Source organism: Fusarium vanettenii (assembly GCF_000151355.1).
Source record: "Fusarium vanettenii 77-13-4 chromosome 5 genomic scaffold NECHAsca_5_chr5_3_0, whole genome shotgun sequence".
In the NCBI taxonomy this organism is placed as follows: Eukaryota; Fungi; Ascomycota; class Sordariomycetes; order Hypocreales; family Nectriaceae; genus Fusarium; species Fusarium vanettenii.
The window spans coordinates 481,581-498,537 of NW_003315878.1; the positions used below are offsets into that span (position 1 = coordinate 481,581).

The following is a 16,957-nucleotide window of genomic DNA, read 5'->3' on the forward strand; positions in this document are numbered from 1 at the left end:
ACTTGACTAACGCCTTGTTTCCCCCGAGGCGGAGGGTGATTTTGGCGTGAACGGGGAGACGACGGACGGGACTGGTCTATTTGGTTTTTTGGCTTGGTTTCTTCGATTGTACTAAAAACAATACTTGCCTCCTTTTAGTTTCTTTGTATGGCTGTCAGGCACTATGCTCCCAAGGGGGAGAGAAAGGGGATTTTCAACAGAGAGAAGGGGCAAGTGTCTGTCGAGCTCGGACGTACTTGGACGCTTCTCCCACGAGGCTTTTCATATCATATCAAGTTTTGGAATGATCAGGATCAGAGTAGGGCAGTTGTACCAGATAAGATAATTCACGATTTCAGCATAATGTATGATTAGTCTCTTCCTAGGCTCACCAGAATTAAGATGAAGGATTAACATATTCTTACATCATCTTTATAGGGGCTTATTTATATGATGCTCTAATGATGGAGATAGGTACGCTCTGGTAGTCCTCGCGCAAGCAAGGAGATGATCTCTGACTACATACCCTGAATGTTTTTCGTATACATGTAAGTGATACCAATAGGCGCCTACCTGGACGCCATGTCGCTCTAGTTATCAAATTTGTTCGCGTGAGAGCTCCTCACATTAGAAGGATCTCCCAAGATTTGCTCAAGTCAAGAGTGTGGGCGCATTCGATTACATCGACACTTCTGAGACTCACATGCAGGAAACGAGTTCAATGGCTGGGATAGACACACGTGATCTAGTGATCATCCAAGACATCCTGTAAAAGGCAATGATGCAAACTTTACCATCCAAACAAGCAACAGCACAAAGTGTTTGGTTTCGCTGATCAAAGCCAACGTGAAGCTTGAGCTAGAGAGCTAGCGAGTGCCGATAGGGCATGATCGTCTCGACGGCAGACGTGCGAGCTGCGTGGTCTGCTGGATCCTTTCTCCACAGAGATCTACTAGGGGCGGGAATGCCGATGTCAAGCTGTACAATGACGGTATTTTTTACTCTGTCAGCCACAAGGTAAAGATTTGCTCGACGGGCCGTTCTGAACCGCCCTTGAACTCAGCAAGACGGCAAACGTGCCGCATAAGCGCTCGATGGCTGGGCGATTCCGTGTGTTCCGCCTGCTGTACGAGTTGCATGCTCCAGCGTGAAAAGGCTTGGCCTCCGCCACAATAGCCGGTACGGGCTGACCTATCAAGACGCAGCTTCCATGTCGAGAAATCTTGAAGTTGTTGGAGCATGGGAAACCTTGGATGACAAGCTATCGTATTCTTCCAACCGCCCATTTGGTCAGCAACACACTGCCTACCCTACCCCTCAACCAAGCCATTGGCACAGTTTGAGAAACATTGGTCACGACAATCCATCACCTGAACAGCCAATCACGGGATGGTACAGGTTCGACATGTCTACTCGACCTTCTTGAATAGGCACGCCGATTCGGTGACCAAGGTCCTGACCGCTCATGCAGCCAAGAGTGGGTTTCAGACATGTTCAGCCAGCCGAGGTCAACAGCGGATAATTGCCAAAAGCCGAATACGTAGGTAGCTGGCGAGCTGGGTAGGTATTGTGCTCTGTACTGTAGCTCTGGATAAACTCGTCGTTGACCTTTGCGTACTTCTTGTAGATCTGTTTTTTGTGGGCTCTGAAGATCAAGGTTGATCAGGGGTCGGAATGAAGGAGCTGAGAGACGAAATTGGGAGGTAGCCAACGCCCAAACTGCCGGAGATAAGTGGAATCATGGCCATAGCGGCGGGAAAACTTTAAGAGTTTGCAATATTCTCTAGAATATTAGGGGAAGACTGATGTAATATGGATGAATTCATGCCCGATTATTTCGATAGTCGTAGACTAGGGACTTGGGCAGAGCGAAGAGTTGATGTAACTCACGTGATGCCAAGAACTACCCAGAGTCAACTGCACCCACTCCATCGGCGACACCGCCATCCACTGGAACTGTCTTCCTGACCAGATTCTGAAAACGCCATGGCCGATTTGCCGTCTGAACAGGCCAGTATCGCCGATACATCACATCCAAGACCTTGGGACCCAGACCCTAGCCACTGGGGTTTCGCCCGCTGGCAGGATGCGGGCTTCTTTGCCGGCCACTAACACGTTCGCCTGCGAGACACCTACTGCACGGTCCGGCCTTGTCGTCATGTGTCCAGGGGTCCGGCGGGAAATGATCATCATCTGGTCCGGGAGGGGACGACCTGAAGAAAAATGGGGTTGGTCCGTTCGGGGGTTTTCCCAGACTGTTGGGGAACCACTTGGCCGGTCCTCATTGTCGACCATGGCTGACTGAATATCTGCATGTCTGAGTCGGCAGCACCAGCACCAGCAGATACAGAGCAGCAAAGAGGAGTCAAACTCAAAGATGTGTGCCGCCGAGGCCTTGTGATGCTGACGACCATGACGGTATAAATATCGCACAGCAACCCACTCGGACAAGGCGGCAATTCAAACATCTGTTGCCTCGGGCGTGGGTTGGATGACGTTGGACAAGTATTGTCGCCGCCGTTTGTTTGCTGACCGTTACGACACACATTGCATCCTCAGCTTCTTTCGAGAGGCGCAGAGAATCGCGTACCGTTTCTGGCCCAACAAATCAGTCGCCAAGCAGATAGACGCCCCCCCGGGCTGACGACACCGGTCTTGTCGCCCAGGCTCCACGGCGAGTTCCATCCGAGAGCGGCTCCATTCAGGGCCGACCGAGCCTCAATCAGCCACTTACACCAGGTCCTACCCCAGACGCCGTCTTAGCCTTACAGCGAGCAGCGAGAGCTCGCGCTTTGGATCCGGAAGAGGGAGCGTGGCATTCTCCAACGCCGGCCTTTTTGGTGTAAATTGCAGGAGTCGACGGACTACTCTACCGTAGATTCTGGTCTGGCGGACGCCTCGTCGATCCTCAGCTCTGTCAGGATCCGGACTTGACACGGCCGTCTGCAGTCAAGGACACTTTTGGTAGGGATCAGGGCGTTTATCACGGTCAACTACGTGGATACCAGCTTGGCGAAAAGTGAGTTCAAGTTTCTCGTTCTTGGGTCTTCTTGGGGGTTTGGACTTTTCACTGTTCTGGAACCACTCCACCCCCTGTCCTACACCACGCTGCACCCCTACCCTACCCTTGCTCTGGACTTTTCTGGGGCGCGGAGCCACGCAACGACGGCGTCGTCGAGAGACTCTCTCTTGGCTGGTGTGCCGAACAGCGAGAGCCAAGCCTCACTGACTGGCTCATCTGCTCGTCACCTCGACTCGCCATTCCTCGTCGCTGCGACACAGACTTGTCGAGTTCCGAAGATCCGATCAAGCGCCTCGCCAAGCGGCTCCGTGGCCTGCTGATCGGATGCAACTCATCGTCCCAATATAACCCTGTCGTCCTGGCCCTGGGCCCCATTGCATCCCATCGTCAAATCTCCTCCCCCAGCAAGTTCAGTTCAACTCAACTCGACTGTATCCTCCCTATCCCCTGGCGTCGGATTTTAATTTCACACAAATCTTGACGCCTCTTCCTAGTGAAATCAAACCAAATCCCCTTTTCTTCTTTCTTCGTCGAGTGACCGATATCTTTCTTTTTTCTCTCTTGTCTTTTCTATTGTCATCTCGACTCTCTCCCCACCGATTCCGCGACTGTTCATTGAGCCTTGCCGCTCACTGACTGATACGAAAACGGCATCGTGCTTACACAACTCACTTCCATTCTGTACTTGCCCGATTCGGCAGGGTCGAGAGTGCCTCGTCAAGCTGAGCGGCTTCTCGACTCCTCTTTTGCCCTGGATTCTTCAAAACAAATATCTACTCGCAGCAATTCAATGATTGCAGAGTCTAAATCTGTCCCTCAGATCGAAATCATGGCCGCCTCTCCTACTACTACAACAACCACCAAGCCTCGACGGGAGCCCCGAGACACAGGGTTCCCTGAACCCTTCAACGATGGTGAGTCTAGAGTTCCGCGGTGCAGTAAACGTTGACCGTGCTAACCAATCTTCAGTCCGCAACACTACTCTACCTCATCCCGATGCAGACCTCTCACCAAACGCATGTATCAGTCAAGAAGACATCGATCCTGACCGGGCACTCACTCGAACTCGCCGGTCCTTTTTGAGGAAGAAGAAACGGACTCTTAACCACGGACGCATCACGCCTACGTCTGAAGCTCTCTACAGCGTCCTGTCCCTTGTTAGCACCGACACAGGAGACAACGCCAGCATTAAGCAAGCCAACCCATCCATGACTAGCATCCGACCATCAATGTCCAGCATTCGCCCATCCATGTCGAGCATCCGGCTTTCAAAGGACGAAACCGAGAGTCTCGCATCAAGGAACACGAGGAGGGATGACGAAACGCCACCAACATCTCCTGATGTGCCCTCATATCGATCTAAGAAGGGATTCATGAAGAAGTGGCGAAAGAATTAGAAGTGGCTTGGTGAAGCCTTGGACACCCAAGGCAAATCTGGACACGATGACGACTGTTGTTACGACGTATACGGCCAAACCTGATGATCGAGGATGGCAACATCACTCAGACGGACTGCTTCAATTACTTCTCTTTGTGGATAGCGTGGCGTTTGATGGGCACAAGGGCATTGGCATGGGTATGGACATGTACGGGCATGGATTGGATTCAGGATTTATCGGTGTTGCCGAGGACAAGATGTCAAAAGTTTGAGATTACGGTCCCCTCTGGTAGGGAGAGACGGGAATGTCACTTGTCCGGCCAGTCAGCGAGGGAGCAATCATTCAATTATTGATTGGGACATTCGTTAAAGAATTAATAACTAGCATCATCGCTATTCTCATGATCTTGGTCATTATCTATGCTGGTGTTTCCATGATGGTGACCCTTTTCGTATATCCTCCATATCGTTCGCAACTGGCTATGCGCAATCGCCATACTGGCGGCGAATTGCGAGGCAAAAAACGACATCTTGGTCCTCTATAGATATTCCACACATGGCAGTGTAGATCTACCTCTAACTCCCGCGGTAAGAAGTGTAGCTATATGGGCTCAACAACAGCGGCACATGGTAGTGCTGCCCCTCCTCGACACGAAAGGTGATGGTCACCTCTGGGAAAAAGGTCTTTTCCTCGCCAAAGTAGGAGGCCGTGTCGAAGCGCAGTGTCCAGCGCGTGGGTCCTTGGCCTCTGCGCTCGTCGAGCACGTCGAGGAGTGTATAGACGGGGACCTCGCCAGCCGAGTCGGCGGAGCTGTAGGGCAACCAGACGAGGACGCGGCCGTCATCGTCGGTGATGGACTCGAACGTTTTGGGCTGGGGCTGGGTGTGCGGGTTGGCTCCGGGCGCTGGGGCGGGGACGGGGCCCTCGAGACGAACGCGAACGCCACGAGCGGGGCGACCAGCCTGGGTGTCGAGGACGTGGCAAGTGATGAGGTCCTTTGCGGAAGGTGAGGTCATCGCGACGGTAGGTTTTGGAGAGCGATGGGAGTGTTTTGGTGGTGATGGGGGGTTGTTTTGTTTTGGGTGGTGCGACCTGACGTTCGGAGGTTGACGTCAAGGGTGGTGGGGGAGGGGAAGATGTAGCGAGAGCTTCAGAGCGTTGATAGTAGGCTTGGCAAAAGTATTATCGGGGGGCGCCGACCGATACTGGCTCTACTTGTCCTTTTTTTAGACGGACGTCGTGAATATCGATTCTGAAGTACCGAACAAGAACAAGAAAGAGAAGGATTACGCGGCGCAAGACAGGGGGACAATGAAGTGAGGCACACTGCCCGGTTTATATCAGTCAGTTTTTTCCTTGGATTCGTGCCTGACCGCAAACAGCCTTGGGCTGCTGACTTGTTATGCGTGTAGGTCGAGGTTTGATGGCTTACGGTCCAGTAGGTAGCTTTTTAGCGGGCTCTGCTGATGCTAAGGACTTGCAGACGGAGGACCTGATGTTGACTGACGGTGTGCATAAGAGACAGAGGTTTTGGGTGTGGATGGAGAAGAAAAGGCAGCGAATGATGATGCTGGACTTTACAGATGCTGGGATGTTTTCAAGTAGGACTGGTGGATCTGAATCAAAGAGTCCTAGTTGTTGCAGGTGAATATGAGTTGGTGAGGCTGGATGAGTGAGTCCTAGATTCACGGCTGGTGGTGAATGGGACAATGGGTTGATGAGGGGCTAATATTTGATGAATAACGGGAAAGGGAAGGATAGACAATCAATTATTGTAGAATGTATTAAATATAAAACGAGTTACGATGAACATTGTTTTCTGTTCACTCGACAGTTCATGCGCTGACAGCGCTGACTTTGTGCCCCCGACCAGTTTGGGTCAAACAAAGCAAATGGTTCAGTTACACATGGTGGGACTTTGTTCCTTCTTAAGTAACAATAGAAAACAATGTCAACCCGTACCATGAGAGGGTTATACGAGACCCGAGAGTGTTGATATCTTGAATTGAGTTGTGCTGACAGTCCTATTGAGTTGAGAAACGGTCCGGTAGCTGCCAATGCCGCCTGGTGGATATACTAAAGTTAGGTATTTTGAGGCATATGCAACCACAACCTACATGCAGAGTAACTAGAATACAATACAGCTCGAAATGAAAGAGAGACAGACACCCCTAAATATGTCTGTTTATCACATTCCTTTCCCTGTCAAACCTTCAATGACCTGAGTACGCGCCCGGATAAAACAAAGCCCCGAAACCCCGAGCAGCACAGCCCGTAATCTGTCACTGCACAGCCACTCACCCTGACAGCCAAGCACGTCCCACCCACGCCGCAATGTCCAACACGTAACGCTTCACGAGCGCCAAGCCACACCTGCACTTGAATCCCATCAGCTCTCACTCTCCCCTGGGATACGAACCAGAACAACACAATCGACCATCTCGCACCCACCGCCTCGCGCCATATCGATCTCGACGGATCTTTCATCGCGCGCCCGCGCAGATTTCACCGCCGAACTTGCCTACAATGGCCGACGATCCCCGTGGCATCGACCACACTGATTCCATCGACTCCAACGATGGCCCGAAGCAGCCGGACAAGAAGAAGAGTCGTCGACCAGCGAGTGAGCATCCCTCGAGCCTCGTCCGCCGTGCACCGCGACAAATTCATGCTGACTGATTCGCGATAGACACCGCGTTCCGACAGCAGCGCTTGAAGGCCTGGCAGTACGTTGTCATCGTTCCCTGCTCTTCCTCGTTCTCGATGCTTATTGCGACAGGCCCATCCTCACACCCAAGACCGTCCTGCCCCTGTTCTTCACCATTGGAATCATATTCGCTCCTATCGGAGGATTGCTTCTCTATGCCAGCGCCCAGGTGAGCTCCGACGCTACCGTTGAAACAAAACGCATCTGACAGCCTAGTTAGGTCCAAGAACTTCGACTCGACTACACCCACTGCACAGAAGATGCTCCCAAACTCTCCAGGGATGGCGGCGGCTATGGTGCAATGCCCGGCGACAATGTCCAGACTGCCTTCAAGAGCTCTAATAGATCCGTGAATGCAATGTGGGCGCGCGAGACCAACATCACCGTCACCCTCGACAACGGCGTCAGAGTCAACGAGACAAACCGGTGCCATCTCAAGTTCACGCTGCCCGAGGAAATGGGCCCTCCCGTTCTCTTCTACTACCACCTCACCAACTTTTACCAGAACCATCGTCGCTACGTGCTCTCATTTGACAGCGACCAGCTCAAGGGAAAAGCTCGCTCGTACAGCGACATCAAGAACGGTGACTGCGGCCCCCTGTACGGAGACTCCAAGCTTTCGAAGCCCTACTACCCCTGCGGACTCATCGCCAACTCCATGTTCAACGATACCTACTACAGCCCCGAGCTTGTGACTGTTCCGGCCTCGAGCAGGTCCAAGAATGACACCTGGACCTACGACATGAAGACGACAAACATTGCCTGGGGAAGCGACAGGGACCTGTACGGCAACACCAGCTACAAGCCCGACGACGTGATCCCCCCTCCCAACTGGCAGAAGCGCTACCCGGATAACTATACCACCAAGAACCCCCCGCCAAACCTGAAGGAGTGGGAGGCTTTCCACGTGTGGATGCGAACCGCCGGCCTTCCCACCTTTAGCAAGCTGTACCAACGTAATGACACCGTCGCCATGTGGGCCGGTACTTATGAGCTTCAGATTGATGATCGTGAGTTTCAAGGATGTACGCCTCTGTGGAACACCTGACTGACCTTTTAGACTTCCCCGCCAACAAGTATGAAGGTACCAAGTCCATCATCATCACCACCAAGACCGTCATGGGAGGCCGCAACCCCTTCCTTGGAATCGCCTACGTGGTCGTCGGCGGTGTCTGCATCTTGCTCGGTGCTGTCTTTACAGTGACCCATCTGATCCGCCCCAGGTATGCTCTTGATTCTGCAGTCTTCATTTCTTACGCTAACATGTTGTCAGGAAACTTGGTGACCACACCTATCTCTCCTGGAACAATGCCCCCGGCGCCAAGTCCGGTCCTAGCACAGCCGTCGCTTCCGGCCGTGAACTTCGTCCTGGCGAGGCTTAGGCGGCTCGCGAGGACTCCCGCACTCTCCTCCGAGCTCCCGCAAGCCCTTCCTTTGCGTCCATCCGGTCTCCTCCCAACACCACGGACAGCATTGTCCGCACTGCCATGTCGCCTCTGATTGGGAGACGTGAGCACTCGGGCTTTTGACCTGAAGACGCAAGATTGGGTCGAGGGTTGTGGGAGGAAAAGTGCAAACTTGGTTCGGTGTGTTTTTCTCGTCGTTTCTCACATGGTTACTTGTTTTCTGTACCATCATTCATCGCAGCGCCCGACTGTGTGTGTCAGCTATTTTCTGCGCTGCTGCTGCTCTCTTGCGTTTGAAGGATGCAATTCTGGGAAACCCAGGGGTTGTCTGCTCCCTGGGCCTATTCTTGATGGATCAAAGAGACGGATGAGACGGAAGAGCAAGGATCTTGACCTTGGTATCGTTATTGGGTAAGGGAGTTGAGGCGCGATGCAATTTGGTTCAAGGATAGAATGAACTGGTTTATATCATTTCTCGTTTGTCCATGTGAAGTTGATGTTATATCTTGCTGTCAACATCAAGAGCAAACTGCCCATGTTTCCAAGTTCCAAAAGATACTTTATCCATCAGAAAGAAGAACGAGGAATGGCATGCAAAGATGTCAAGAAGCAGAAGCCATAGCAGCAAAGGAAGACAGAAAAGGTCACAGGGGTTATCTTGAGGAGGACCCCTCCGGCACATACCCTAGAGAGGGGTTCAAGAGCAGGTCGATGATAGCCCAGGAGAATTATACAGTCCGATCCAAGAGTTATGAATGCGACACAAAGCAAGAATATTCTGGTAGTGTCTGATTCATTCTCGGCTTTTGAATCCTGAATGATCGAGGTGGTTGTCTTCTCTGAGGTTGTGTCCAGACTCCAGGTCTCGGTCCTTGTGGACCGCAATCTCGACTCGCCCATCACCAAGAAAAGGCGTGGTGGCAGAGTGGTCTAATGCGATAGACTAGAAATCTATTCTCTTCGGAGGCGTCTGTTCGAATCAGGCCCACGTCGATTGGTTTTTTTTGCTTCTTTTTGTGGTTGTTGATCACTTGGTTTCTTTTTGGTGTGTTTCCAAGATACTTGACAGATAAGATGAAAACAAACCGTGTTTATGTGGTTCGGATGAACTAGGAAAGAGCAGACAATAATATGATAAACTTTATCAAAGAAGTCATGATTTTTGTTCCGTGTGAGAGCATCATGTGGCAACAGACTGGTCTTGACGTCCTTGCTTGACAAAATTAACCAGTCATGAGGCTAACCATACGTGGCCTTCCTATTCTGTCTAGATCTACCCCTCCAAAACCGCCAACTCCACCATGAAAGACGGGAGCTTCTAGAAGATGCCCAAATCTTGAACTCGACAACCTCTCAACAAAGCCACTCTAACCCGACCCGATCGCAAACCTTTCTTCCGAACCAACTGAATCGCCATGGCCGCCGTAATCTCCGCCGACGACGCCCTCGAGCCGTCCCTCCAGTCCCTCCTCGACCAGCGCAGCCTGCGTTGGATCTTCGTGGGCGGCAAGGGTGGTGTCGGAAAGACCACCACCTCGTGCTCTCTCGCCATCCAGCTCGCTCGCGTCCGTCGCTCCGTTCTCCTCATCTCTACCGATCCCGCACACAACCTTTCCGATGCCTTTTCTCAGAAGTTTGGCAAGGAGGCCCGCCTCGTTAACGGCTTCGACAACCTCAGTGCTATGGAGATTGATCCCAACGGAAGCATACAGGACATGTTGGCTGGTCAGGGCGATGCTGATGATGTCAATGCTGCTGCTGGTGGACTGGGAGGCATGATGCAGGACCTCGCTTTTGCGGTGAGTTCAACAACCTCACAGCTCTAACTATTGCTGACATGACAGATTCCTGGTATCGACGAGGCCATGTCCTTCGCAGAGGTCCTCAAGCAGGTCAAGTCCCTCTCCTACGAAACCATCATCTTCGACACGGCCCCCACCGGTCACACCCTCCGTTTCCTCCAGTTCCCCACCGTCCTCGAAAAGGCCCTCGCAAAGGTATCCCAGCTCTCGTCGCAGTACGGACCCCTCGTCAACAGCTTCCTCGGCTCGGGCGGTCAGCTCCCCAACGGGCAGAACCTCAACGACATGGTCGAGAAGCTCGAGTCGCTGCGCGAGACCATCTCCGAGGTCAACACTCAGTTCCAGGACGCAGAGCTCACCACGTTTGTCTGCGTCTGCATCGCAGAGTTCCTGAGCCTGTACGAGACGGAGCGCATGATCCAGGAGCTTGCGGGTTACGGCATCGACACCCACTCCATCGTCGTCAACCAGCTCCTGTTCCCCAAGAAGGCGAGCGACTGCGACCAGTGTAATGCTCGTCGCAAGATGCAGCGCAAGTACCTGGATCAGTACGAGGAGCTCTACGCCGAGGACTTTAACGTTGTCAAGATGCCCCTGTTGGTTGAGGAGGTTCGGGGCAAGGAGAAGCTCGAGAAGTTTAGTGAGATGCTCGTTACTCCTTACGTTCCTCCGGAGTAAGCAGGTCTATAGACTCGGGTGCAAGACGTGGACGCTTTGAAGATTATCACGCAAGATGGAATGGGCAAGACAAAAAGAAAGGTCATGTAGTACATACAGGAGCAAAGAGGGCGTAGAGTTGTCGTTAGGGGTTGATGGTTTATGACAATACACGATGATATTTATTGGTTATGCACACACACAGTCACAAGAGAAAATACCCAAATCTCAGCAAGTTTGTTTATTATTTTATTTGTTTTCTGCTTCATGTTTGCCTCGTAGACTAGCGACCACTCGCTGTCAAGTCATGCCCCTACCAAGGCCAAAGTCTGATGAAGTAATACCTAAACCCCCAACCGGTGGCATAAACCGCCATGAAACCCTTCCAAGATCCATATCTACACCCCAAACGCCGTTCCGCTGGCTTGACGGAATCATGCAACATGTGAAAAGCAACCCCAAACCCCTTAAAACAATCCAGAATATGACAGCTCTGCAAAGCTCGCGTTGATGGCCTCATTGTACCTTGATGTCGAGATGGTGAGAAAACAAGAAACAGCCGCTGGTAGAAATCATAGTCGTGCGGGAGCTGAGCATCTGGCTCACAGCTCTCGATAGTCGCTGGGTCGAACTCTTCGCTGCTTGTTCTGGTGTCGATGGGGGTTGACGGGCTTGCGGAAGTAGGCGTCTTCGTCGGCAGCGTTGCCACCCTGGGAAAAGTTGCCGTTCTGGAAGCCATTCATGCCTCCATTCATGCCTCCGTTCATACCCATGTTTCCGTTCATAGGATTCATGCCATTCATGCCGTTCATACCATTCATTCCCATATCCCAACCGTTCATGCCCCCAAAGCCACCATTGATACCGGGGAACCCTGGCATGCCCATCATGTTGGGCATACCCATCATACCCATGTTCATGTTCATGTTGCCCATGTTTGGCATTGGCATCATGTTTGGCATCATGGGCATGCCGTTGAACATCATGTTATTCATTCCCATGTTCATACCCATGCCATTCATCATGTTGGGCATCATGTTTTGTTGGTTCTGCATTGCCTTGGGACCCTTGGGAATCCGGGGATTGTCGAGAATGTCGTCTGCGGGCCGCTTCTTGGAGTTGACATCCGTGGGCTTGGCGCTGTCGACCTGCTTGTCTGCGTCTTGTGAAGCGGGGACGAGGCTCTTGGGGCCAGTTGGTGGAGACTTGATAGTCGCCTTTTGAGAGGCGGGTGAATTTGACTTTTCCTTTGGCGAATCCTTGGCCTTGTCGGCAGCATCGCCCTCGGGCTTTTGCTCCGGCTTGTCAGCCACTGTAGTAGGGTTGTCCTCCTTCTCGCCATCAGCCTTGACTTCATCTGACGCCTTGGGTGACGGAGGGGGGGGGCTTTTGGCTGTCTCCTTCTCCTTCAGATAATCCTGAATCTTCTTCGATGTCTCCTCATCTGGTACGAGGTCATCAATCAGCACACCTTCTGACTGGCAGGCAGGGCAGACGAAGTCGCTTTCGATGAGAGCATTGGTTATGCAATCATTGCAAAAGGTCTTCTGGCAGCACGGAGTCTTCATTGGCTCTATGAACATCTTCTTGTCGATCGAACACTCCAAGCCCCGTTCTTGAATCTCCTTGTCCTCGGCCAGGGGTGCCTTGGCAGCGGAGGAAGACTTGGCCTTGGCCTGGAACTGTTCCCAAGATGCCTTGTCTGGTTCGGCAATGACAAAATCTCCTTCAGCGTTAACCATGATGCCTGAGGGGCGCTTGGATTCATCGCCGTCAGTCTGAGCTAGCACAACAGACTTGTCGACCTTTTGCAGGAACGAACGCGGAATTCCAGTAGTTCGCTTGACTCTCGGGCGATTGTCAAACTCGGGATCATCGTTAGTAGGGCAAAGCTGAATCCAGTGGCCCTTGTTGCCACAACGGTAGCAAATGTAGCCATTCGGGGGGTCATGGTCTGGGACATTTGCTGGCCTCTTCGCACCGGGCTTGAAGACGGGTGTTTGGCTATGGCATGTTAATAATTGATCTACTTCTACGGGTAGGCAATACTTACTGTGACATCTCTTCCTGCTGGGCTGACCACTGCTCGGTCTGCGCTGCAAACATGGCTGCCATCTTCTCCTCTTCGGTCATGGCATTGTTCATTTGGTTGATTGCGTTAGAACTAGGCTTTGATGCCGAGGCCTTTGCTGCTTGCTCTTTGCGACCAGCATTCTTGGCCGTTGAAGGCATCTTGCCGGATACATAACGGGCAGCCCGCCCCGCGCCTTGCTTAACGGCTGGCTGACGCCGAGCGATCACCGTTGTTGATCTGGGAATAATGGTGGTGTCGTCATCATATTCTGAGCAGTGATTAGCAGCGCTCTTGTGTTGCGCCTGGGATGTAAACTTACCCTCGCTGTTATCATCGGTGTAAATATGAAGATCGAAATCAGAGCCATCGCCAAGTCCGCTCTTGATGATGATTTCACGCTTGAGCTCAAAGACTGAGATACCAGTGCCGTCGAATTCGACTCTAGTGGGTTCCCTTTGGGACTTGAACTTGAAAAAGACGGAAGACGTCATGATGATTGATTTGTGCTGTGTGTTTTCCTACAAGGAATCAAGACACCACAGCACAGAGGGACAAGAGGTGGTGTTATAACGGAGGTCGATGAGTTTTCCAAGTCGAAGTGGCCGGGCGCACAGAGCACTATGTGAGTATTGATTGCCTCTTTTGTGTTTGCAGAGATAACTCTGATTGTTCTCTTTGTTTGTTGGTTTCTTTCTTGCACTGCCGTGCCTCTTTCAACTCTCGAGATGAACGGAAATAATCAATTTTGATTGTACTTGGAGGGAACAATAGCGGCAAAAGGGTCAAAAAAAGGTGCAATGAATAAAGGAGTACAGCTGGCCAAAGAAAACAGCCAGAAGAGAGACAACCCTGAAACTCCACCTCAATTTCCAGTCACCACGTTTGTTAAACCACTGAACCAGAGACCTTGAAGTTAGCAAGTTGTCCTAGGATCTACGCCCTTTCGAGAGAAGGCTAGCGACAGAGCACGGCGTCTCGAGTAGCGAGTATGCGAACGGTCGGGCTCGCGCGAGGTCGGCGAGATCGCGTCAGGTAACCGCGCGTTGCCAGGTGGATCAAACGGCCCTCGATAATCGTTGAGCAAGAGTGAAGAGAAGAAAAGGTCGCGCGCAGGCGAAAAAGAGTGCAGCCAAGTGACTGCTCTGGTGTCGCGAACTGAATACTCGATGGGCGGAATGAAAGCGACGATGGATGAGTATCGAGGCGAGTGGGGAGAGGAAGAGTCTTCGAGGGAGGAAAAGCACTGCCCCTGGGGTTAGTAAGCATCTAGACGTGAGGAGACCGGATGCCTGGGAGGGGGAATGCGCTCGAAATTCCGGAGTCGGATTACCGCAAAAAGGATTTTCCTCCCGATGACTCAGCCACTTACAGGCTGGCATGTGACGTAAAGGCTGGCTGCATCTTGTGCTCTTTTGTTCAACGCAAACGTTGCCCATTTTCCCTTACTAATCACTACTCGGCCTAATCATTATTGGTTGCCGCTACTAGCCGGCCATTCATTGCTCTCTCATTGCTTGCGTTCAAGCTGCCCCGCCATAAGGTGAGCACGGCGCTGTCTTGCATCACTATCAACCCGATAGAGCAGGTCCGGCGTAATGCCCCGCACCTTCCTCCTCAATAGGGCAGCTCTGTGTTGTTTTCGAGTAACAGCACTCCCCAAAAGGCCCTTTATATCATCTCGTGTCTCCCGGATCTCCTCACAATCACCCAAATTTCTTTCCCGCCCATACCTCACCGACTCTATACGCGCTCACCAAGCAAAGAAGATGGCCCCTCAACTTGACGGTTTCTTCAAGCAGGTCGACAGCTCTGCTGACGACTTCATTGAGCGCCTGCGCAAGGCTGTGGCTATTCCTTCGATTTCCGCCGAGGATGCTCGCCGCCCTGATGTCGTTCGCATGGGAGAGTTTCTCGCCGAGGAGCTCAAGAGCCTGGGAGCTTCGGTAGAGCTTCGACCGCTGGGAAAGCAGCCCCACAAGGAGCACCTCGACCTCCCTCCCGTCGTCCTCGCTCGATACGGAAACGACAGCAACAAGCGAACCATTCTCGTCTATGGTCACTACGACGTTCAGCCTGCCGAGAAGAGCGACGGCTGGGCTACCGAGCCCTTCGATCTCACCGTTGACGAGAAGGGTCGCATGTTCGGACGTGGATCTACGGACGATAAGGGCCCTGTCCTGGGTTGGTTGAATGCCATCGAGGCCCACCAGAAGGCGGGTGTCGATTTCCCCGTCAACCTGCTCATGTGCTTCGAGGGTATGGAGGAATATGGTTCTGAGGGCTTGGACGACCTCATCAAGGAAGAGGCCAAGAAGTACTTTGCTGATGCCGAAGCTGTCTGCATTTCTGACAACTACTGGCTCGGTACCGAGAAGCCTTGCTTGACCTATGGTCTCCGAGGCTGCAACTACTACTCGGTTGAGATCTCCGGCCCTGGCGCTGATCTTCACAGTGGTGTCTTTGGTGGCACGGCCCAGGAGCCCATGACCGATCTCGTCAGGGTTCTGGGATCGCTGGTCAACACTGATGGTCAGATCCAGATTCCTGGCATCATGGAGCAGGTTGCCCCTGTCACCGCCGACGAGGAGGGTCTCTACGATGGCATCTCCTTCACTATGGACAACATCTACGAGTCGCTCGGTAGCACGACGACTATTTTTGAGGACAAGAAGAGCACTCTTATGGGCCGCTGGCGATACCCCTCTCTGTCTCTCCACGGTATCGAGGGTGCCTTTTCCGCTCCAGGAGCCAAGACTGTCATCCCTGCCAAGGTCATTGGAAAGTTTTCGATCCGAACAGTACCCGATATGGACATTGACACAACCAACGAGTGTGTGTACAAGTACGTGAAGGAGCAGTTCGCCAAGCTCAACAGTAAGAACACCCTGAATGTGTTCGCACAGCACACTGGCAAGTGGTGGGTGGCGTCGCCCAAGCACTGGAACTTTTCGGCTGCTGCCAAGGCTGTTGAGCGTGTGTGGGGTGTTCAGCCCGACTTTACTCGCGAGGGTGGAAGGTAAGAGTCCTTGATGTAAAAGAATATGTGTTGATTGCTAACAATCCTTGCCAGTATCCCCGTTACTCTGACCTTTGAGGAGGCCACTGGCAAGAACGTTCTGTTGCTTCCCATGGGTAGCTCGACTGATGGTGCGCATTCCATCAACGAGAAGCTGGACAAGCGCAACTACATTGAGGGCATCAAGCTGCTAGGAGCCTACCTGCACTACGTTGCCGAGGAGCCCAAGGCCTAAGCTAAGAACATCCATAATAATGAAGATGATTGAACGTGATATGGTATCCTAGTTTGGAGTTCTGTGACATGTTTGGTGTGTTTGTGGACAGGGTTCCGATGAGTGAGGGTTTGAAAGTGATCTCAACTTCCTTGATGCTCCTTGTGAGCACGAGTATGATGCCGGATCCCTTGTTACAAACGTGCTCTTGGCATTGCTACGCCATCCATCGACAACGGCCCCCACTTCCTTAGGAAAGTTAATGATGGCCATGTAATCATCATTTTTGTAAGCTGAGTAACAAGAACTCACTTCCATCCGATAGCAATACACTATTCTCTGACTGGCAAAATATCCAACTGATAAGGGATTGTTGATTAATACCAGTTGGTGATAGTCGTGATGATAGGCTTCGGAATGAGAGTTTCCCATCTGCACGTTCCCGCGAGCGACCCCACACTGTACGTACCTTGAACCCCTCCCTTCGAGTCCGCTCCAACCGCCATCCATTCTTGCCCCTCCACCGCCCTTCCATCCACCCGTCCAATCCGTCCATCCATGTTAGTTGACTGATGAGACAGGTCCGGTGATCGCTGCCCGGCTGAGCCGTCGCCGACATGGCCAAGTGACCGCTGCATTGCTTTTATCGCCGGAGGTCGCGGGAGATACTCGTCTTTTCCTCACCTGCAGCCTCACATACT

The 16,957-nt window shown here is 52.3% G+C and overlaps 5 protein-coding genes across 5 annotated transcripts; 3 read left to right on the top strand and 2 right to left on the bottom strand.

The window, feature by feature from the left end:
• Positions 1–4,009: 4,009 nt before the first annotated feature.
• NECHADRAFT_69304 (uncharacterized protein) lies at positions 4,010–5,396 on the bottom strand (the record flags this gene model as incomplete). The annotated part of the gene is made up of 1 exon (XM_003051088.1): positions 4,010–5,396. The coding sequence occupies one exon, from the start codon at positions 5,394–5,396 to the stop codon at positions 4,956–4,958; it is 441 nt and encodes a 146-aa protein (XP_003051134.1). The 3' UTR covers positions 4,010–4,955.
• Positions 5,397–6,820: 1,424 nt separating this feature from the next.
• On the top strand, positions 6,821–8,963 carry NECHADRAFT_69306 (uncharacterized protein). The gene is made up of 6 exons (XM_003050708.1): positions 6,821–7,003; positions 7,070–7,106; positions 7,160–7,256; positions 7,308–8,097; positions 8,148–8,310; positions 8,361–8,963. Exons 1-6 carry the CDS (start codon positions 6,907–6,909, stop codon positions 8,467–8,469), a joined length of 1,293 nt encoding a protein of 430 aa, XP_003050754.1. The 5' UTR covers positions 6,821–6,906; the 3' UTR covers positions 8,470–8,963.
• Positions 8,964–9,879: 916 nt separating this feature from the next.
• Positions 9,880–11,149, top strand: NECHADRAFT_61055 (uncharacterized protein). Its single transcript, XM_003050709.1, has 2 exons — positions 9,880–10,292; positions 10,338–11,149. The coding sequence occupies exons 1-2, from the start codon at positions 9,909–9,911 to the stop codon at positions 10,971–10,973; spliced, it is 1,020 nt and encodes a 339-aa protein (XP_003050755.1). The 5' UTR covers positions 9,880–9,908; the 3' UTR covers positions 10,974–11,149.
• Positions 11,150–11,191: 42 nt separating this feature from the next.
• On the bottom strand, positions 11,192–13,517 carry NECHADRAFT_104433 (uncharacterized protein; the record flags this gene model as incomplete). The annotated part of the gene is made up of 3 exons (XM_003051089.1): positions 11,192–12,956; positions 13,006–13,294; positions 13,346–13,517. The coding sequence occupies 3 exons, from the start codon at positions 13,515–13,517 to the stop codon at positions 11,555–11,557; spliced, it is 1,863 nt and encodes a 620-aa protein (XP_003051135.1). The 3' UTR covers positions 11,192–11,554.
• Positions 13,518–14,756: 1,239 nt separating this feature from the next.
• Positions 14,757–16,315, top strand: NECHADRAFT_61061 (uncharacterized protein). Its single transcript, XM_003050710.1, has 2 exons — positions 14,757–16,042; positions 16,097–16,315. The coding sequence occupies exons 1-2, from the start codon at positions 14,793–14,795 to the stop codon at positions 16,275–16,277; spliced, it is 1,431 nt and encodes a 476-aa protein (XP_003050756.1). The 5' UTR covers positions 14,757–14,792; the 3' UTR covers positions 16,278–16,315.
• The last annotated feature ends 642 nt before the right edge of the window (positions 16,316–16,957 follow it).

Excerpts from the sequence above, each read along its gene's own strand:
- NECHADRAFT_69306 (XM_003050708.1), top strand. The coding sequence starts at position 6,907 with ATGGCCGACGATCCCCGTGGCATCGACCACACTGATTCCATCGACTCC. Across the intron at positions 7,257-7,307 it reads TTCTCTATGCCAGCGCCCAG|GTCCAAGAACTTCGACTCGA; the intron begins GTGAGCTCCGAC and ends CAGCCTAGTTAG. Across the intron at positions 8,311-8,360 it reads ACCCATCTGATCCGCCCCAG|GAAACTTGGTGACCACACCT; the intron begins GTATGCTCTTGA and ends ACATGTTGTCAG.
- NECHADRAFT_61055 (XM_003050709.1), top strand. The coding sequence starts at position 9,909 with ATGGCCGCCGTAATCTCCGCCGACGACGCCCTCGAGCCGTCCCTCCAG. Across the intron at positions 10,293-10,337 it reads TGCAGGACCTCGCTTTTGCG|ATTCCTGGTATCGACGAGGC; the intron begins GTGAGTTCAACA and ends CTGACATGACAG.
- NECHADRAFT_61061 (XM_003050710.1), top strand. The coding sequence starts at position 14,793 with ATGGCCCCTCAACTTGACGGTTTCTTCAAGCAGGTCGACAGCTCTGCT. Across the intron at positions 16,043-16,096 it reads TTTACTCGCGAGGGTGGAAG|TATCCCCGTTACTCTGACCT; the intron begins GTAAGAGTCCTT and ends AATCCTTGCCAG.